This window comes from Equus asinus, chromosome 10 (genome assembly GCF_041296235.1).
Source record: "Equus asinus isolate D_3611 breed Donkey chromosome 10, EquAss-T2T_v2, whole genome shotgun sequence".
In the NCBI taxonomy this organism is placed as follows: domain Eukaryota; kingdom Metazoa; phylum Chordata; class Mammalia; order Perissodactyla; family Equidae; genus Equus; species Equus asinus.
In genome coordinates, this window is record NC_091799.1 from 80,476,053 (window position 1) to 80,496,994 (window position 20,942).

The 20,942-nt window shown below is 41.1% G+C and overlaps 1 protein-coding gene across 7 annotated transcripts in view; it reads left to right on the forward strand.

The window, feature by feature from the left end:
• Positions 1 to 7,994, forward strand: part of CAPSL (calcyphosine like) — a 47,378-nt gene extending 39,384 nt beyond the window's left edge. For 4 of the 7 annotated variants that reach the window (XM_070519771.1, XM_070519772.1, XM_070519770.1 and 1 more), the window contains one exon: positions 27 to 7,397. In XM_070519771.1, the coding sequence (XP_070375872.1) occupies positions 27 to 128 (102 nt within the window). In that variant the 3' untranslated portion in view covers positions 129 to 7,397. The other 3 variants (XM_070519773.1, XM_070519774.1, XM_070519775.1) reach the window with 3 other exon arrangements.
• The last annotated feature ends 12,948 nt before the right edge of the window (positions 7,995 to 20,942 follow it).

Genomic DNA, 20,942 nt, shown 5'->3' on the forward strand with positions numbered 1-20,942 from the left:
TTTTGTTTCTAACTTTTCTGCTGCAGGTGACCCCAGAGGAGTTTATGAACTACTACGCAGGAGTGAGCGCGTCCATTGACACTGATGTATATTTCATCGTCATGATGAGAACCGCCTGGAAGCTCTAAATGTATGACCTGGTGACCAGGGCCTTGGAGATAGCCATGTGGCTCCAAATGATTAAATATCAGCTCAAAACCAGGATTGCATCTGAGTTCATGTTCATCCCAGTGTTTCTTCCATGTCAACACGCACTGCATTTTCTAGGCCAGAAATAGAGACACTGAACAGTTAATTGTAACTGAACTCTGCTGAGGCTGTTCCTTAGCTATAAAATAGGCATTAATTAAAATAGGATCTATAAAGCTCCTAAAGCCGGGCTGATATATGCAGATGTCTAATAAACATTAGATGTCTTCCTTGGCCATTAATAAAATTTGAGTATTTTAATTAGAATCCCCACCCATGCGCTCATTCTTTCTCCACCTCCCTTTAGATGGTCCATTTCTAGTTGGGAAAATTCATCTGTTTTTATCACTGACTGTAAATCTTTAAGTGCTTCAGCCCCAATTTGGGGACCAGAAGGAGACCACCTGCTAGCCTCAATTTCCCTAACTGTAGCTTGAGTTTCTCTGACTGTGTTTTGGGGAAGTCTTCGTTTGACAAATTTGCTTAAAATGAAAATTTGGGGGCCATTTTAAAGGCTGGTGTGAGACTGGAGCCATCTCCTTGAGCGGCAAAGCCAGGACCATTCCTGTGATTAAAGTTTGAGGCTGAGGTGTGCTCTCAGATTTTATGTGGGACCTCTTGCCCTGTGAGTGGGCAGAGCATCTCAGTAAACCTTTGCCTGGTGGACTGTTCATCTCTCCTCTCCCTGCCATTGGCCAATCATGTTGAGGTTCCCACCAGCACAAGGAAGTCGGGGGTGAAGTAGACCAGGATCACAGGTGTACTCCAAAGCAGATTTTCCATCTTTTTCTTTTTTTAGCAAGATCGGCCCTGAGCTAACATCTGTTGCCAGTCTTCCTCTTTTGTTTATTCCTCCTCAAAGCCCCAGAACACAGTTGTATATCCTGGCTGCAAGTCATTCTATTTCCTCCATATGGGATGCTGCCACAGCAAAGCCTTATGAGCAGTGCATAGGGTCCATACCCAGGATCAGAACTGCTGAACCCTAGGCCACTGAAGCAGAGTGTGCAAACTTAACCACTGGGCCACGGGGCCGGCCCCAGATTTTCCATCGTGACATTTCACGGCTCAAAGCGTTCTCCTCTCATCTCCAAGCTTTAGTTTCATGTTGTTGATATGTGACTCTCCCCTGTTGATATGTGACTCTAAGCAAAGGCAGCCCCAGCTGCTGGAAAATAGATGTTGAAACTACCACTCTCCCCTGGTGTTTTCTGTGTCTGGGCTAGAGATAAAAACACAGTGACTTGCCCTCTGACTATGGTGCTGGAGGTAGTGACCACTCTGCTTTGTTGCTCAGGGACAGTCATTTTTGCCACCTCTGTCCCTGGCTGCACTCACCCCCTGGTTTGGGGACATAGATTGGAGTAATAGTCCCTTTTAAGATCTTATATGTTTAAGTGGCTCTGGATTTGGGCTTGAACACACTTGACGTATGTTCTACTCATTCACTTGTTTGCTTTTTATTTCACAGACTTGGAAGGTGAGATCAGGATATACATTGATTTAAAAACTGTGAAAACAGGTGTTTCCAGATGAGAATTATGGCAATCATTAAAGAGGACACCTTCCTTTGTTTGTTGTTGAGGAGCTAATCTCTCACTCTGGCGACAGGCTGGGAAAGGGACCTTTTTCTTGAGGATGGGAGCATCCCCATATCATGGGCCACCAACCTTTTTTGGAAATTAACTATGCAAATCTAGTTTTCCATTGGATTTATTATCTAGGCTTATATAGAAGTTGGCAGGCCAAAAGATGCCAAGTGATATGAAGAAATATGTAGAAATGACATAGAAAGCCAGGAGAAATTATAAAGCAATGTATAGAAAAAATATCCATGTTTTCTGCAGCTTGCACCTGGTAGATTGTGGCTAAGGAGAGGTCCCAGTTTCTTGGGCATGGTGGGTTTCAAGCCTACTGCTCTGGATGGATTGTGTCTTTGATTCTGGGACAACTCATGCCTCTGCTTAACTGGGGCCATGGAGTTAGCATGTGATTCTGAACAAGGACTGGGTTGCAGCTATCAGCTTCATCTTCCCCAGTTGTACGTTGCTTCCTGTCTAATTGGGGCGCAGCTATCAGATTTCAGATAACCTGTGCCTCACAGTGTATTTGGTCACATTTAGTTACCTCCGTTCTAGAAGGTTAAGTTCTGGGCCACAAGTGAGGATTCCACCACAGCCCCCTCGCCCTCCATAAACAAGATCTCCTGAGAGCCTGATGGTCAAGAGTCACGCCTCTCCTATTCTGAATCTTATCTGGGATTTCTGGTCTACCCTGGATTCCCTCATTATCACCTTTACTCCTTCTAGTACCAGTGGAAGGAACAGTGAATGGTCATTTATTAAAACCCATTTGCTAATACTGTTCTGGATATATTTTCTGTTTATTTAACTTTCACAATTTAAACGTTACTCCATTTGAGCTTAAAAAGTAAGCACTTGGGTCAGGAGATAAAACACAATAAGGAGTTTCTAAAATAACCCTTGGGAGTCCTTTACTTCTGGGGCCAGGAACCTACATAGGAAGTAAATAAATAAATAAGCCAATGAAAAGAGGATAAAACTAACAGCTTTTTTATGAAACAGGAGCAACATGTGTAGAAATTCTGAGAATCAGGATTAATCAGAACAAGCCACCAATACCTGCACTAAATCTGGGTTCTAACTCCCCTAAACGCAAACCTAGGCAAGAGCAGAGGAGACCCTGCCACGGCGGCTGTCAGGAGCTGGATCGCATCCTGCTTGAATTCCATTCAGAGTGCAAATGAGAAATCCAAGATGCACGAGTTGCGTTGTAGACTGAGGCAGAATTCCTCCAGCCGGTCTTCAGGGCTGATTTTCGCAGACATTCAGACTTTAACAGGATTTCTTCCCAGACCCAAATGGCACTCTGGAGGACATGTATGGCTCTTTGTGGTTTGGTGGCAGGCGTGGAGTCACATTTTACATCCTAACAGCAGCTTCTAAGGCAGAGCTGGGCCCCCTCCAAGTAGGCTGCAGGTTGGCTTTGCACGCATCATGGTTTTAGTTTGAAAATACATCCCTTCATTAAATATTTATTGAGCTGCTGCTATGTGCCATGTTCTATTCTAGGTTGTGGGGGGAGAGCAATGAGCTAGAATAAATGCAAACAAAACCACTAGCTTTCAAACCAAACTAACAGGCCTCAGTGGAAGAGATCAGAAAGGAGGGAGAACGTGGGCACTGACCTCCCCTCTGAGTTCCTGTAGCTTCTGAAGCCAGGACGGTTGCAGCCTTTCCTACTGCAGTGTATTGGGAAACTGTGTAGTAAATTTGATGCATGTAGACAATCTATCAAGACAACTGAAGGAAAATCTCCTTCTATTCTTGGAGGCAGATCATTGTTTTGGGCCTTCACTTCTCTTGGCCATTGTGGATTGCCTCAGTGAGCCACAAGTAGGTAACGATTCCACTGTCATCAAGTAATCTTGATGCAATCTGTTCTGCTGATGTTTAGTCAAGTGGAGATTAAATTAACCAAATGAATTCTTGGGTGGTGTGTGGGTGCCCTTCTGTCCTCCGTCATGAAATCCTACTGCCATTCTCTGCTTAGTGTACCTTTTTGGATTTGTGCATATCTCTTTGGGGAACAGAATGAAAAACCTCACAACTTCCAATGGTCCAGATTAGTCAACCAACCCGCTTTCTTGGAAATTATAGGCTGTTGTTTTAAACTAAGAGCTTGTTGAATAAATCAGCATTTTAGATTTTAAAAATGCTTATGATTCAAGGAAAAACACAGGTGCCAAGGGTCTGATAGATTGCCATATAATGTTATTTTCGTGTAACTGATCTTTTTGAAAGCCAATGTTTCTAAGCATGGTTTTACTCCTCCAAGTTGCTCATATGAAAACTACATAACCTTAATAGAGACAGCTAGGACTTTTATTGTAATTTTAAAAACCCCACTAAGTTAATCCCCTGAAATTAAGTGTTTTGAAACAGATGACGGGTGAAATCTGTTGAAAGAAACATAAACAAATGATTGATGGGGGTTCTGAGAACACGCTGTGTGAGAAGAGTTCTTTCTGCTACCTCAGTTGGTGCGGTGAGAGGCTGTGGTGAGGCAGCTCTTCCTCTCTGAGAATAGCACGACCTTCTTGTTTCATTCTCACACCTGCTTTGCCAAAGCCAGTATTTTCCCTCAGCCAGATAGAGGGGAAGGTGCTCTTCAGGAGAGACACCTACTGAAAATATGAGCAACCAACCCGTAGCTGAGGTTTTGAGGATGGGCCTTGGAATTACCAGAAAGGTATATTATGTCAGGGAAAGAAAATCTCAAAACGTAATGGCCTATTTCCTTGTGTTCTAGAATCTTCTCCCTATGCTTCATAAGCAGAATTTATCTATTTATTATTTCTCTGCAGTATTATAGAAATCCTAACAGCTGTTGAACACTGTTGATACAATTTCTGTTTCACCAAAGTTCTTGTAAACACTGTGGGTTTCTGGTTCCCAGTGCTGCTTCCAACACTGGAACTGTGTCAAACAGCCCAAATGGGCAAAAGGTCATGCCCAGCTTTACGGAACACTGCCCATATAACTATCATTCTTCTCCAATTTCATTCTGCTCTAGACCTTGTAATAAATTTACGAGGGACCCTGTGACTCAGAGCTCAAGTGCCTGAAGTTTGAAGCAAGATCTGAGTATGTAGTTTGTAATCCTGCCAGCAAAGACCTGAGTAACTTTTTCTTGACTGACCTTAGTACTCGGCACTCAGGGACTGGTATTTATTTTGGGAACATCTTGATCTTAAACTTGAAAGGTCTGAGTTGCTGGTCTCCTGGAAACGTTCAGGGCACATGCGGAACTGATGGCAATCAGTGCTCCCAGAGAGCCTTAGAACAGGATGGGGACCTGCAATTGAGAGAAAATGGCAGATGGCAGAGTGACTTCCTCCCTCCAGGGTTATAGTGAGCCCCTGAGGGCTTCCACTCTGAGGGGATAAAGTGCTACCCAGATGCAGGCTACTATCAAATGTCAGCCACTACCTTAGGAAACCCAGATCATTCCTTCAGTCTTCAAGGAAACTAGGAAGTAAAATACTCTTCCACAAATTTCATACTTCTTCATACTAAAATCTCATTTAGCAATATCATTCAACTTCTGGTTACTTAAGATTATCTTTTAAGCTGCAAAGTGAGTATAGTAAGTTCCCATTAACTCAGGCTCCACTAATTGGGTTCATTTAGATAGAGTTTGAGTGAAAATTTACTTTTGTTTCATCTACACTAAACAAAAGTGTTGCTAAGCAAGGCAGTGATGTTAAGAAGATGATAAGGGCTGTGTCTGCCTATATTCATATATGTTTCTAGATACTTGGCGATATCTATTGGCATATAAATGTAATCAGTATGCTAGTCATAAAAAGTTCCCAGGTATTTTTTAAAACAGTCTCAGGCCAGTTGTTAGTTGACAATCCTTTATTTGCATAACTGTAACGCAAGCTATCTTCTAGATAGTGAAGTGTTCCTACGTGTAAATCTTATCTTGATAGCATTTTTTAATAGAAATTGAAGATCAAAAACAATGCTTTATAAAGCAGAATTTCCATGATATTTACGATATAAGTTTAAAAATGTTTTGTTTAGAGGCCAGCCCAGTGGTGCAGAGGTTAAGTTCATATGTTCCGCTTCAGCAGCCTGGGGTTTGCCAGTTTGGATTCCGGGGGCAGACCTGTGCACCACTTGTCAAGCCATGCTGTGGCAGACGTCCTACATACAAAGTAGAGGAAGATGGGCACAAATGTTAGCTCAGGGCCAGTCTTCCTCAGCAAAAAGAGGAGGATTGGTGGCAGATGGTAGCTTAGGGCTAATCTTCCTCAAAATATATATATATATATTTTGTTTAATATTATACATACTTTGGTTTACCTATACATACTTTAGTGGTCAGTTTTATATGCATTGAAAGCCAGAACTTGTCTTAATGGCAATAGTGAGTATATCATTTCAAGGAACAGAAATCAACAATTTATTGACCTACAAGGTTAGATATGGTTTAATCTACAATACTAACCCTGTCATTTTGTCACATTATCAGATGGTGCCTTGCCATTAACGAGGTTCAGATTTAATAGAATTTCTTCAATTTAAAGCTTGAAACATCAGCTACTCTTGTAACAAAAGAGTTTATCTAGCTTTTGTTTTTCAGTTTTAAAAGGTGTTTCCAAAATATGTTTCTTCTTCTTAGCTAACATGTGACACAGCCTGCTTCCTTAAAAGTTTACTTCCTCAGTGCTTTTCAGTCACTTAAAGATGTTCCCTGTGTGATGTTTCAGTTGCAGGTGATGAAATTTCTTCTTTGAAGGTGATAAGACCCTGTTCAGATTGTATTCTCTTGTGCTTTTAAAAGAAAAAAATGTAATTATCCATAAAAACCATTATTTTGACAGCTGAGAATGAGAGTTTGAAAATTTGGCATTAATATTCCTTTTCCTTCAGGGCTGGACGACTGCCATCTAGCTGGCCAACCAAACTCCCAGATGCCCAGCCTCTGAGTGGTGCTTCCAGGACTATGCAGAATAGTGTTACTCTATGGGCTGGTGTTAAGGAACAGGGGAGGTTAAGCGGGAGGAGAGAGATGGAACATAGGGGTTGGCTCCTGCTGTTTGTATCTTTGCTCATAACTTCATTGCCCATTATAGGAGGCACAGGGCCCACCAGCAAACACCAGCACACATCCTGGCCAAACTGAGAAGCCGGGAGAGTTTGTCCTCTAGCACCTCCCATATGGCTAGTCCCCTGCACTCTGCTATTGAATGCCAGCTATCATGTACTCCTGGATGCCCAAGGATCCTGGGAAGTACCCCATTTTCTAGTTCTATCCCTACCTATGTGTTTGGTCTAGACTACCTTTCCCTAAAGAGTTTTTTTGTCTGTTCATTTATGCTCTAAACTTCTCCACCCTAAAGTGTTAGTAAGAGCCACAAGTATGATGGCACAGAGTATGTTCTAGAGCAGCACCAATGGGCAAGTGGGTCTTTGGTGGTGCCTGCAAATGCCTCACCTCAGAAAGCCACGTCAGAGGGGAAAGGCAACCCAGGCTCCCCCACTCTCCTGACCCAACCTGACTGCCAGTGGCAAATCAAACTCAATAGAAAATATTTCAGGGAGAACAGAAAATGCTCTACTAGGATTCACATATTTTGACATCATTTCCTTCTTTTTTCTCTTGCCTTTTGTCCCCTCCAGGTTTCAAAAGAAGACTTTTTGAACTATTATGCTGGTGTTAGTGCTTCTATTGACACTGATGCCTATTTCATTTTAATGATGAGAAAATCCTGGAGATTATGACCTTTGTCTGTTAGTTCTTTGGAAATCAGGGACTCTCAGAGAGTGGAACGAGTTTAAAACAAGTCCAGTAATATAGATTTTGATAACGTGTAAACTAAAGTTTCTGAAAGATCTGGAATTTGACAAGCAATAGATCTTTAGTCATCTTACTTAATTACTTGGGACACAGTCGTTTCCTTAAATGCCCGAGGATATATTTTTAAATTAGAAAGAAAGAAAGGAAGGAAAGAAGGAAGAAAGGAAGAAAGAAAGCCATGAAGCGAGACTCGGAAGTGGTTCTCAGGTGAAATGCCCTTCTCATTATAGCCGTTCCTCTGATACATATAAAGGCAGTGGTTTCCCTATACTTTCACTGTATTTGCTGTCTTAGGGATCTGCAGCAGGAGGTCATAATAAAGGGATTAGAGGAACATCTAACTGTAAAATTTCCTGAACTTACTTATTTTAATGTTTTTCTTAGTGAATACTTTACAAATAAAATTTATTTTATTCTGAAATTTAATGACTTTTTTTTTGTGTGTGGCTATTTTCATTTTTCAATCCAGGGGATTAAACTCAGTAAGTTCCCACACTTGCGTGAACAGAAAGCATAAGTGATTCTGGTGACAAAAGGAAGAGGGGCTCAGCTGCCCACTTGGTGGAAAGCCAGGCTTTCATGGAGTGGGCTCACTTACTGGATCAGCCTATTTGGGTGAAACAGGAGAAAGGAAATGCTTTAGGGTATACTGGTGAGGAGAACGTTAAAAAGTGTTGCTGGGAATTCATCCTTTGAACCCATTTCTAGGCTCCTCCCAAAGGCAGGAGGAGGTTTTCTGACCCATTTCTCTTCCTCCAATAACTGCTTCTCAGGTAACAAAAATGGCCGTAGGTTGATTACACATGTATCCATAGGTCCTTCATCTTGGAAAAGGGGAAGAAGTGAGGGTGGGAGAGGAGATGGAAGGCCAAAGCTGTGATTCTCAAACTTGAATGAGTGTACAAGTCACCTGGGGATCTTGTTAAAATGTTAACTCTGATTCTGAAGTCTGGGTGGAGACTGAACTTGAGCCTTTCTAACCAGCTTCCCCATGATGTTGATGCCTCTGGTCTGCAAGTAAAACTGTGAGTAGTGAGGGGTAAAGAGATACCAGCTTGTATATTTCCTGTGCATTTGGTTTAATCTTTGCTTACTTTTGGTTGGTCATAATAATTTATGATTTTTGACTGCTGCGCCCTCCTCTCCTTGTCTTTAAAGTCTTGAAAGTATGAAGGAAGTGTCAAAGAAAACGTACTTGCCTCCCAGACATGCATAGGAGAGAAATAGCACTTCCAAGAGGCTTTGTACAGTGGTCTTTCAATTGGAGAATTTCTAATAGTCCAGGGCTGAGTCCTGCAGCCTTCCAGCCTCAGAGATCCAAACGTGTCAGCCCTCTGAGGGAAGGGCCATTGCTTAAGAGAAACCTACATTGAGCCATCTCACAGAAACTGATGCTAAAACTGGAATGCCAAGCCATTAATCTACTATGGAGAATACAATTCTCATTTTGCTGAGGTCAGATCAGAGAACCTCAGCCGGGTGTGAGGATGTGAGAGAATGATAGCTTGGCTCTCAGCTCAAGGTTGCTTTTAGAAGTTTATTCTCAGATACTACTAAGCAGTGCAGAGGGTATGCACATGGTATGTTACGGTAATTCCAGCTGCAGTAACAAATAAACCCTCAAATTTATAAAAGTTCAAACGCAATATACATTTCTTTTTCACTCAGTATCATGTATCAGCTGTTTGGGGTCAGTGAACAGCTTTCTTCCATGTAGCGGTTCTGGGTTGCCGGATTTCTCAATTTTGTGGTTTCACTGTTCTCTAGGGCTTCATAGTCAATGATATCCATGTATCTGAAGAGGGAGAGTGTGTAGTGAAGGGTGAAGAGCTTTGTGAAAAGCTGTAGTCTGGAAGTGACACACACACTTCTGCTTGCATCCCATTTGATGATAACTAGTCTTATGATTACATCTAAATGTGAGGGAGGCTGGGAAGTGTAGTCCTGGGCAGTAAATTGTCCTGCCAGTGAAAATCTGTCTAATGGTGGGAGAGTACACATTTTGATGGACAACCAGCTGTTTCTGCCACTTGAAATAGCAAGCCTCATTGCCTTCCATTTTCTTATAGAGGCACGCGTGTAGTCTTGGTAGCCCACATGGAGTGAGATATTTGCCAGGTTAGTGGCATGTACAACTAAGGAACTCTCTGTCCTTAACCATGTTAGCAACCAAGAAAACAACTTTTCTCTTTTACTTTTTTTTTTTTTTTGAGGAAGATTAGCCCTGAACTAACACCTGCTGCCAATCCTCCTCTTTTTGCTGAGGAAGACTGGCCCTGAGTTAACATCCGTGCCCATCTTTCTCTACTTTATATATGTAAGACGCCTACCACAGCGTGGCTTGCCAAGAGGTGCCATGTCCACACCTGAGATCCGAACTGGTGAACTCTGGGCCACCGAAGTGGAACGTGCAAACTTAACTGCTGCGCCACTTGGCCAGCCCCCAAGAAAACAACTTTTATAACCACATAAGGTAATAATTCTCTAATCAGTAAGTCTTTCCATTTGGGCCTCATGATGCTATTCCAGGCCTTGGAATTCATGTTGCCAAAACACCAAGGCAACTCATCCTTTGTCTGCTTGTATGAACGGGTCTTAGGAATTTTTCATCTATGTCTACTTAGTGACTTTCTGTGAAGAGTCGTACCCATGTCCTATCACACATACTGGAACCAAGTTGTTCATGTTGATAAATGAGAAAATTTTTGTCCCACAGGCAGATCTCTTATTGGAAATGTAATTATAACTATGAGATTTTTTTTTGTCATTGGAATCAGAACAAACGGCATGAAGATTAGAATATTTAATGAAATTAGGCTGACAGTTTATTGCATTCAATTTGCCGGTAAGACCTTAATGTTCTTTTCCCAGTAGTCCCTGGAGGGGACGAGCAAAGATGTGTTCTCTCACCATTCTCTTTCTCAATGCCTCAACTGACTAACTAGCCATAGGAAAAACACACTCTTCCCTTCAGTTTAATTAACAAATTAGACATGTCGATGAAATCTGGCTTGCCTTGCCTGCCTGGGCTGACGTTTGTCTCTTTTGGGTACTTTATATCCCTCTGTTATAATTCACTGCATGTGAATTACCTCGGTCATTTTAATGTTGCTCTAAGGGCTATCTTATTTCCATGTCGTTTGGAGCGTACTTTGCTGTAGCCCCAGAGTACTGACCACAGAAGTCAGTTACTTTCTTGATTCATATTAGAGGGAAAAATGTAAATCAGAGAGAATCATCTTATCTGGAGATAATGCATCAGAATAACTAATGAACATGGTTTAATAAATCATGGGAAGGTGATTTAAGGGTTTGCAAATACTTTAAACTGAAAATTAACGTTGAGTATTATTACAGATGGAAACTGTAGGGAAAAATTTTAGAATCAAGTAGAGTTAAAAATCAGGACACCATTAAGATACTAAATCTAACACATGATGTCACCAAAAAATGTGGGAGGAGAGATCTTACTCTCTGGTGGCAAGAGCCCACGTGGTAGACATCTGCACATATTGCTCACTTTCACATGAAAATCAGCACTTCCAGGGGCTGGCCCGGTGTGCAGATTCTGCTTTGGCGGCCTGGGGTTTGCTGGTTTGAATCCCGGGTGCGGACATGGCACTACTTGGCAAGCCATGCTGTGGTAGTTGTCCCACATATAAAGTGGAGGAAGATGGGCACAGATGTTAGATCAGGGCCAGTCTTCCTCAGCAAAAAGAGGAGGACTGGCAGCAGATGTTAGCTCAGGGCTAATCTTCCTCAACAAAAAAAGAGAAAGCACTTCCAGAATAAAATTCACGTTACCTTTCCCTGCCCTCCATTAACCCCACCCCATCTTTGACTTACACCAAGTGTGCTTCTAGGCCTGAATATCTCAGCCCTAGACCTCACTAGATCTCCAACAGCCTGGGCCAGGAACCCAAGGATCTCTCTTTCCTCTTTCCAAGAGGTGGAGTAACAATGGTTTAGGGTGGATCTGCTGGAGCCAGCCTGCCTGGCTTAAAATCTGACTCTATGTGGCTCACTAGCTGTATGATCTTGGGCAAATTACTTGACCTCTCAAACTTGTTTCCTCACCTGTTAAGTGGAGAAAATAGTGACTATATTATAGGGTGAGCATTAAATGAGTTAATATATGGAAAACACTTAGAACTTTACCTGGCACTAAATAGGCTCTGTGGAAGTGTTTGACATCACTTTCTACAGTCTGCTGATTATATTTTGAGTGTCCTTCTCTTCTTTCCAACTGTACAGGTTCAGTCCCTTTTACCTCAAATGTAGAAATCGTCTTCAGCTAGTTTCCCTGCCTGCAGTCTTATGCCTCTCCATCCATCTTTCACACTAATACCATAATGATTTTTCCTAAGCTTAAAGTTCATTCACCTCACTTCATTTCTAAAAGACATTCAGTAGCTCCCCAACCCCAATTTAAGAGTGCAGAGACCTTGGCCCGGCGTTTAAGGCATCCCACACTTTGCCCTGATCTGCATGTTTCCAGTCATCTCTCCCATCACATCCTCCACATTTTCTATGCTTCCATCATGCAAGTGTGGTATAATAAAGAATTTGTGTGGTTTTTGTCCTGGGTTCCTGGCACAGAGCTTCTAAAACTAGTGGAATTTCCTGAATGATAAAATTGCCCTTGTTATGCTAATGAGGTGACTCAGGGTGAGCACCTAGACAGTTTCAGGATGGGGGCCCATCATCAGAAAGACTAACCACCTGACGTGAGAGTTGGAACTTCAGGCCAGCCCCACCTTGGAAGAAGGGAGGGGCACTGGAGATTGAGTTCAGTTATGTGGGCAATGATTTAATCAAGCGTGCCCACACAGTGAACCCTGCTAAAATCTCTGAACACTGAACCTCAGTGGCACATCCTAGTTGGTGAACACATTGATGTGTGTGTGTTGAGGGGTGACACGCCTCGATTCTAGAAGAGAAGAGAGCACTCTGCATTTCCTCCCAGACTTCACCCTATGTGTCTCTTTATCTGGCTGGTCCTCCTGATTTTTATCCTTCATAATAAAACTCTAATTGTAAGTAGAGTGCCTTCCTGAGTTCTGTGAGTCATTCTAGCAAATCACTGAAACTGAGGGGGTCAAGGAAGCAGCATCTCTAACCACGTGGCTATAAATTTAAGATTGTAATATAGAAATCCTGCTTGAGTTTCTAGCCTGCCTGGCCTGCCCTGCAGAATTCACACTCAAGACTGTAACATCAGGGCCGGCCCTGTGGCCAAGTGGTTAAGTTAGCTCGCTCTGATCCTGCGGCCCAGGGTTTCACTGGTTTGGATCCTGGGCATGGACCTAGCACCACTTATTAGGCCATGCTGAGGCGGTATCCCACATAGCAGAACTAGAAGCACCTTCAGCTAGAAAATACAACTATGTACTGAGGGGCTTTGGGGAGAATAAGAAGAAAAAAAAAAGGATTGGCCACAGATGTTAGCTAAGGGCCAACCTTAAAAAGAAAAAACAAAACTGTAACATCAACTTCTACATGATGCCAGCCTGCCAGCTTGCTCCACAGATTTCAGACTTGCCGGGCCTCACAATCATGTGAACCAATTTCTTAAAATAACCTCTCTCTCTCTCCACACACACACACACACACACAGGAACACACCCTGTTGGTTCTGTTTTTCTGGAGAACCCTGACTAATACAGAAGTGCAAGTGGCCTGGAGACCCCTGAAGTAAGAAGTAAACATCTCAAGTAAGAGCGCTTCTGTTGGGGACTGTGCCCTTTAACTTGTGCCCTCACTCTGGCTGGTTAGTGCCAGAACTGAACTGCAGTATATACAGCTGAGGTTGAAGCAGAATAACAAACCAAGTCATTATTTGTTAAACTGGCTCACATTTCGAGGCCTAATCCAAAAGTTAATTCCTTTACAAAACTTTCCTCAATCTTCCAGCAAGATTGGCTTGCTCTTTCCTTCTTCTAAGCCCCTTTTGTTGAGTATGTATGCATTTTTATATCACAGTTTCCTAGTCAGATGTATAAGAAATATTATTTTATCTTCTCTAATAGACGTTCAGACTTGGAGCGTTCCCCCATTCAAGCTGGCTGGCAGAAAATGTAGCTTAAGTCTTCCTTGGGACTCCCACCTAAGGCTGTTCTATGGTTCTTACATCTGGCATGCAGGGGAGGAAGAAGGGTGTAACTTCAGTTGACACAGTTTATCCCTAAGATATTTACTCTTCCTCTTTCAGGGGTCTCTTAAATCTACTGAATCTTGGCAGCTTCTCTACCATACTTGGGAAATGATGACTTTGAGAAGCTACCAATGGGGTAGATGAAGAGCTCACTTTTGAGAGGTCAATGGATATCTAAGTGAGAAATCCAACAAGCAGTGGAATACTCAGTCATTCAACCAACAAGTATTTACTGAGCAAACATTAGGTGCGCCCAGTGAGTATTGTTCTAGGTTCTGGTGATTTAACCTTGAACAAAATAAATGTGATTTATTTACTTATACACAGTCCAGTCTGGCAGACATGATTCTAAAGTTCTGGGTGTAGGTCTGGATGGATAGGAAAATCTTGAAGGTGAGGAGTCAATGAAAGTAATGAAAAAGGCAAAGGTATAGGAGAGATGAGATGACTAAAGGGGCAAGGTTCTGGAGTGGGCGGAGGGATGGAGTACAGGACATTGATGGTTGATTTGATCTTCTACTGACAGAGGGACAGCTCATCCTTTGCCCAAGGGAAGAGCTGGTAGGGATTTATAGGGGTTTTGGAGTTTGTAGATGGAGATAGAAAATAGAGAGAAGACATGAGTTATGGACCAGTTTTCTCAAAGTAAAGCCAAAATCATCTGCTGGGAATGAGAAGGGCTGAGATTAAATGGAAGACTTGAAGTGAGAGGTGGAGGTTTGGCAGTAACCAAGGAGGGCATTGGGAGAGAATGCTGGCAAGCGCAAATAAAGGAAAGCACAAATTTACGTGGACACCATTTGGCAGCATTATGAGATTTTCACCAGGACGGTTCAGCAGATAGGGCGCAAGAGCAGAGATGCAAACTATAGGGACATGTCATATCATCTTGTTTCATAGCATGTATCCTTGCAATTTGCACACGAGGTGCTCAAGAAACTATAGTGGAATTCAACAATTATTTAAAAGATGGGAGGAGAGGATCGGGAATCGTGTTCATTATTGTACCACCCATATCACAGGAAGAAATCAGATTGTGACCCTAGAACAGCAATACATATATAAGAGATCCTTTTATAGTAGACACTTTTGTTTGCTTTTCTAATATCCTTTATTTCTTTCCTCCCTTGTCACCCATATTTTGGCCAGGTACCCATCTCATGCCCAGGTCCAGAAAGACTGAGCCATTTCCAAACCAATCAATGCATAGCATTCTCCTGGTGACTGTTATTGGTCCAGGGATGACCATATGACCTTAGTGGGATCAATCACACTGAAATGAAAAATTAAATTTCATGCTTAGGAGAGCATTGCAACCCCCTTAATTTATATGGGAAATAATTACATTTTTGCTATTAAATTAAAGGATCTATGGATACTGAAATCCTTGGCCTAACCATTTTTCCTTCCCCAAAGGTTCTCAGTACAGGTATAGACAAAAATCATTTCATTAAGTAATGGAGAGAAGGTGGCTGTGGGCCTGCTGCAGCATGGATGGAACAGGAAGACTTCTCCAGATAGGGACAACATTTGTGTAAATGTAGCCTTATGTCTGTCCTCATATCTGACTGAAGTAGGTTGCATTAACGGCCCAACTCCTCACCCCTTTCCCTATCCATATGCTTTACCTTATGATTTGGAGTTCCCACACAAGAGGGAGTATATTTCTTCACTCCTTGATTCTGCATTTGGCCATATGACCAATAGGATGAGGTGGAAGTGATGGGTGTGCCACTAAACTTAAATCTCGGGAAGTCTTTGTGTTTCTGCTTACCCTCTTGTGCCTCTAGTACAAAAAGAATAAGCCTGGGTAGCCTGTTGGTCTCAGGAAGATGATAGGAAACTCTTGGAGTGGTGGTATTCCCAGCTGAACCCAGCTTAAATCAGTGGATTTCCATTCCATTGCAGATGCCTGAGTCATCCCAGCTGATATCAGTAGAGCCACCCAACAGAACCCAACGTAAATCATTCAACTCCCACACAATGGACAATTTGTGGGAATAAATAATGTTTAAAATCACTGAGTTTGGGCATGGTTTGTTACTGAGCATCAATGTAGCAATAGCTAATAGATACAATGTCCAATCTGATATTTTCTTCTTGTGGGAATGATACCAGAAGGGAGACCTCTCTTTCCTCTTTCTAGAAGCTTTTGACAAATTGCATAGACATTTTTCTTTATCAGTATATAAAGCTCTATTATATTTCTTTTAGTGGCTTTGTTAATATTCCATGATATGGATATACCATATTTTATTTAGAATATTTACCTTTTTTCTCTATTACAAGCAGTGCTGCATATTTTTTGTACGTATATTTTTGAGCCCTTCTGTGATTGTTTCTGTAGAAAATTCTTAAATGTGAAATTTCTGAGTATACACTTTCACACTTTTGCTGTGTATTTCCAAATTGCCCTCGTAAAAATTTGTACTCATTTATACTCCTACCAATAGTATATGAGAAAGCATATTTTCTCATACCCTTCCCAGCCCTGAAGTTTAGCAATCTTTTTAATTTTCACAATTTAATAGGCAAAAAATTTATCTCATTACTTTATTTGCATTTTTTGATTTGGAATAAGACTGAACATATTTTCAAATTTTTAAAGTGAATTTCACTTCTTCTGTGAAGCCTCTGTTAATGTGCTTTGTCCATTTTCCTCTTCAATTACCCATTTTTCGCTTATTGACTTGTAAGACTTTTGGATGTTAAGGATATTAGCACTTTGTCATATTGTTACTATATTTTTCCAATTTATTTTTATCTTTTCTTTTTGTTGTGGTTTTTTTTACACAATAAAGAAATTACCAGTATTATAATTTTTTCACACTCAAGTGTATCCATCTTTTTCTTTCATGGCTTCTTGGTTTTATGTCTTTTTTTAGAAATGCTTTCCACATCCAAAAAAGTATAAAATGATTCACCCATGTCTTCGAGCATATTTATCATCATTTCTAAAATTGTTTATACCTTTGACCTGTGTGGGATTTATTTTGGAATAAGAAGTGGGTTAGTACTTCCCTCTTTATCTTCAAATAGTATCGTATTGTTCCAATCTCCTTTATTAAATAATCCACCTTTTCTCCACTTATTAGAAATGAATGAAGTTTTTGTAAGTACATGGATCTAGACACATAGGACACATAGTCCATTGATTGTTCTCTCAGAAAAACAGGAAAACAAACCAGAGATATCTGTAATTTCTAGGCAAGTAATTTTGCAGTTTTTTGCTCTGATAATTACTATCATTTTGTCATGTCTAAATGTATAATGAAACTAATTTTTATTGCCTTTAAAAAATGAATAAATGTTAAAATCATTCATATGGTTAATCTCTCCTCAATTCTTTTCTCCTCCAGAATTGTTCACACTCTTCTTGAACATGTATTTTTCCATGATACTTAAAATAATAGCATATGTATACACGTATATGATACAGAAGGCCTCACATTAATTTTTTTTTTTTTATAGCATAGCCTGAGACAAGAGATTGTACTCAGGTAGCTTTTTTGTTTTTTGCTTTTGTTTTTATTTTTCATTCCCTAAAGCCTCAGTACCTGCTGGTATATCCTAACTGTAAGTAATTCTAGTTCTTCTACGTGAGCTGCCACCACAGCATGGCAACTGACAGACAGGTGGTGTGGTTCTGCAACCAGCAAGTGAACCGGGGCCACTGAAGAGGTGAATGCTAAACATTAACCACTAGGTCATTGGGGCTGGCTCAACCACATCAGTTACTAAATATGATTAATTTCTGAGGAGTGGGATTGGAGAGTGAGGTCTTTCAATTGTTACATTATACAAGTCTGTGTTTCTTAAATTTTTGAGAACAAGCCTGTATTAGTTTAGTAATAAACATTCAAAAAAGATTTAAAGAAATAACTCAACATATGAAAATATTATAATAAAAAATATTAATGAAATCTTTGTATCTTTTAGTGTACTTTTTTAACTTGATCCCCTTGTGTTTTCCAGATACGCCAGCATTTCATCCTCCAATAACGATCGTTTGCTTTCCTCCTGTTTAATGTTTATGCTTTCTACTTTATCTCCTTGTCTAATTACATTTCCTAGTATTTCTAGAACAATTTTAAACATGATGACAGTGGAATTTACTTTGTTTTATCTCTAAATTTAATGGAGTACTTTTAATATTTCACTACTGAGCATGACCCTGACTTATGTTCTATTCTTATTTTACTAAAGGTTTTTATTAAGAATCATTCACATGTGAATTGACAACTTCACACGTAAATTCATGGAAGTTTATTAATATGTAAAAAAGGGATTTTACAGCATATTCATCAGTTTCACACTATCGCCTTTAGTGAACTTATATCTAACTAAACTAATTATTCCTTAGGCTATACAAGTAATATTTTAATATCCACTGACATACATATATATATATATATATATATATATATCTACTGTAACAGTGTCTTTAGCTTAAAATTAAAATATTTTCTGATTATTTTGCATTTTTGTCCAATGACTAGTGCAGTTTAGACTTTACAGCAACTCATTTGTCATAAAAAAGTAAGAGTTTTCCTCAGCCTTTGCAAGTTATCTCCTCCTTAATGAGAAATCTTTACCCAGAGTAGAAAGGAATCAGCCCTCATAATTTACGGTTGAGGGGTGCACTGGTTTAACTCAAGCATTTCTGCAGTGCTGAGCATTGAAACTTTATTTTTCGAACGTCTGGGGCTTTGCCTGTTGTTTGCTTCACATTTGGTTTTTACCAGTGTCTTGAGGAGTGTTAACGTATTCCTCAAACCCACCCGATTTGATGCATCACACTTGCTTTATCTGAACAGCTGCCTTACTGCAAGCCACGCACAAATCCCACACAAATGCCACAAGCCATTACAATTCAGAAGTTAAGTTAGACTTCAATGAGGATCTAAAATAAACAAAATCAATGAACAAACAAAACGAAATGCAGATCTTCATCAGAGAAAGGAGGCTGTGGAAAAGCCTCTCCCCGCCCCACTGGACCCTAATGTTTCCCCGCTTCTGTGGTTACAGTGGGTAAGAGTGCAGCTGGGGAGGAACTGTGCATGGGGAAGGCAACCGACTCCTCACACATGGCTGCCCAGGTGTGCTGTTCTCCCAGAGACGCAGCGCCTGCCTCTGTCTGAGCACCCCAGGCTGCATTCTTCTGTCCTGAATGGCAATGAGGAAGCACATTGGCTAACACAATAGCATTCACTAATACATTGATTCATTCATTACACTTTTATGATTGAGTGCCTTCTAGATTTTAGGTTATGTGTTTAACGACAGACATAAGGCCCGGTAAGTCATAATCCTCTCTGCCAGAGTGCTTAGAGGCCCCTAGGGCAGTCACACAAATTAGCTAACCACAAATCAGTGTGGTGATAAAAAGGGGTAAGTGTAAGGTGGCATAGGATTCCTCTATAAACTCTGATATACACATGAAATTTGTCATGCCATATCCCTGATTAAAATCCGCCCAAGTACTCCTATCCCTTGTAGACTAAATCAAAACTTCTTAGACTGTCATGTCAAATGCTTAACCACTGGTCCCCACAAATTATGCCAAGTGTCATCTTAACCCCTGCTTGCAGACTCTCTGGACTAGGAATGCTAAGCTAACTAGATGTCCGTAGACAGAGTCCACTGAACTACCTGCCCACTGAACCAGCACTTCCCATGCTCTCTGTGAGATACATTCACACTCACACTGAGACTTGGCTGCCAGCAGGCTGTCCTCTAGTGCACCTTGTATCCAACATTGAGACATAAACTCACCCAAGTCAGTCGTGTGTGTTCCCAAACTTATTTGGGCTGGTCAGACTTGTTATTGTAATTATATTACTCAAGCTGACAAAATATGAGTATGCAAAGCAAGGCTGCTGTTGATCCATGAGAACTACCTTGAATAGTTTGAAGAGACTTGATAAAGGCATGTTGAAAGAATATTGCCAGCAAATAGCACGGGAAAAGTAATGGGAAAAGATTGGGGTGGAGGGATATTTTTAAAAAGCTAGATATGTACATTTAGACTTATTTGAAAGTCCTTTTCCACTTAAAAGAAAGCAAAACTAGGTGTAGATGAAGTGTTACTGGTGCGTGTTACCTGAGTAAGACAATGTGGAACTAGAATCAATGACCCCACACCCAAAGGAACAGCCTTGGCCTTGTAACAAGAGTGGTGAATGGACACGCAGTCATATGTTTTAAATTACAAGAAAATGTTCAAGGTAGATACATAATATTTTTTATGAAAGAGCCTTGTGTCTGACTTTAGGAAGTACCACCAACACCCTACTGTCCCCAAGTGACACAGATAGAGACATCACCTACTGTATTTGTAACTCCCCAAATGGTCCATACTCTGTCCACGACTTAGAACATGCTGCTTCCTCTGCCAGGAAAGCCTCCTCTTTGATCCATACTCCTTCATCTGGCCCACTCCTACTTAGTCTGCACTACCACAGTAGTGTGACTTCCTTCACATTACCCCTTCTTGGTGCTTCTTCCCTAAGGCAGCTTTGTTGTTCTTTTCTTCTCAACCAGCAGCAGAATCTCCTTCCTACATTTGGGGAACGCCCTGCTCTATGAGCCAGAGCCTGCCTTTCACTGTAAACATGAAAACAACAGCTATTCTCTTCTCTGCTTCCCATTGCCAGGGCCTAGGCATATGGGCGAGGGGTAGTTGCTATCAACCACAGGCTCCAGCTCTGCCTTTAACAAGCAGCTGGTGATGTGAAGCTGTTGGACGCTGCTGCCAAGCCTGCTCTGGGGCAGGTGGTGGCAGTGGAGGTAGCTATTTTCAGTTTCTGGAGGTACAAGTGGTGGAGATAAGCTCTGTGGTCTCCATGTTCGGTTCTTGGACCCTCCCAGATATTACTCTGTGAGCCCTTTAAGAACGTTGAATAAAATCCTTTTATGCTCAAATTAGCCCCAATTGGCTTCTATTGCTTAAAGCTATGAATTTTGACTGACATTTGGGCTTAAAGCAACAGTACGACATGTAACTGTTCCTCCGTGTCTTTGTTCCCATGTGATTGAGAGCTGCGAACGGCCCGTCTCACCTCTGTAACGCCAGTGCCCAGCACAATGCAAAGTAATGCAAAGCAGATCCTCAACAAATTGCTGCTAATTCATTAATTTGCAAATTATTTACTTAACTGATGAAAAAAAAGTTTTCTCTGAAAATCCAAGCCCATAAAAAGACAGC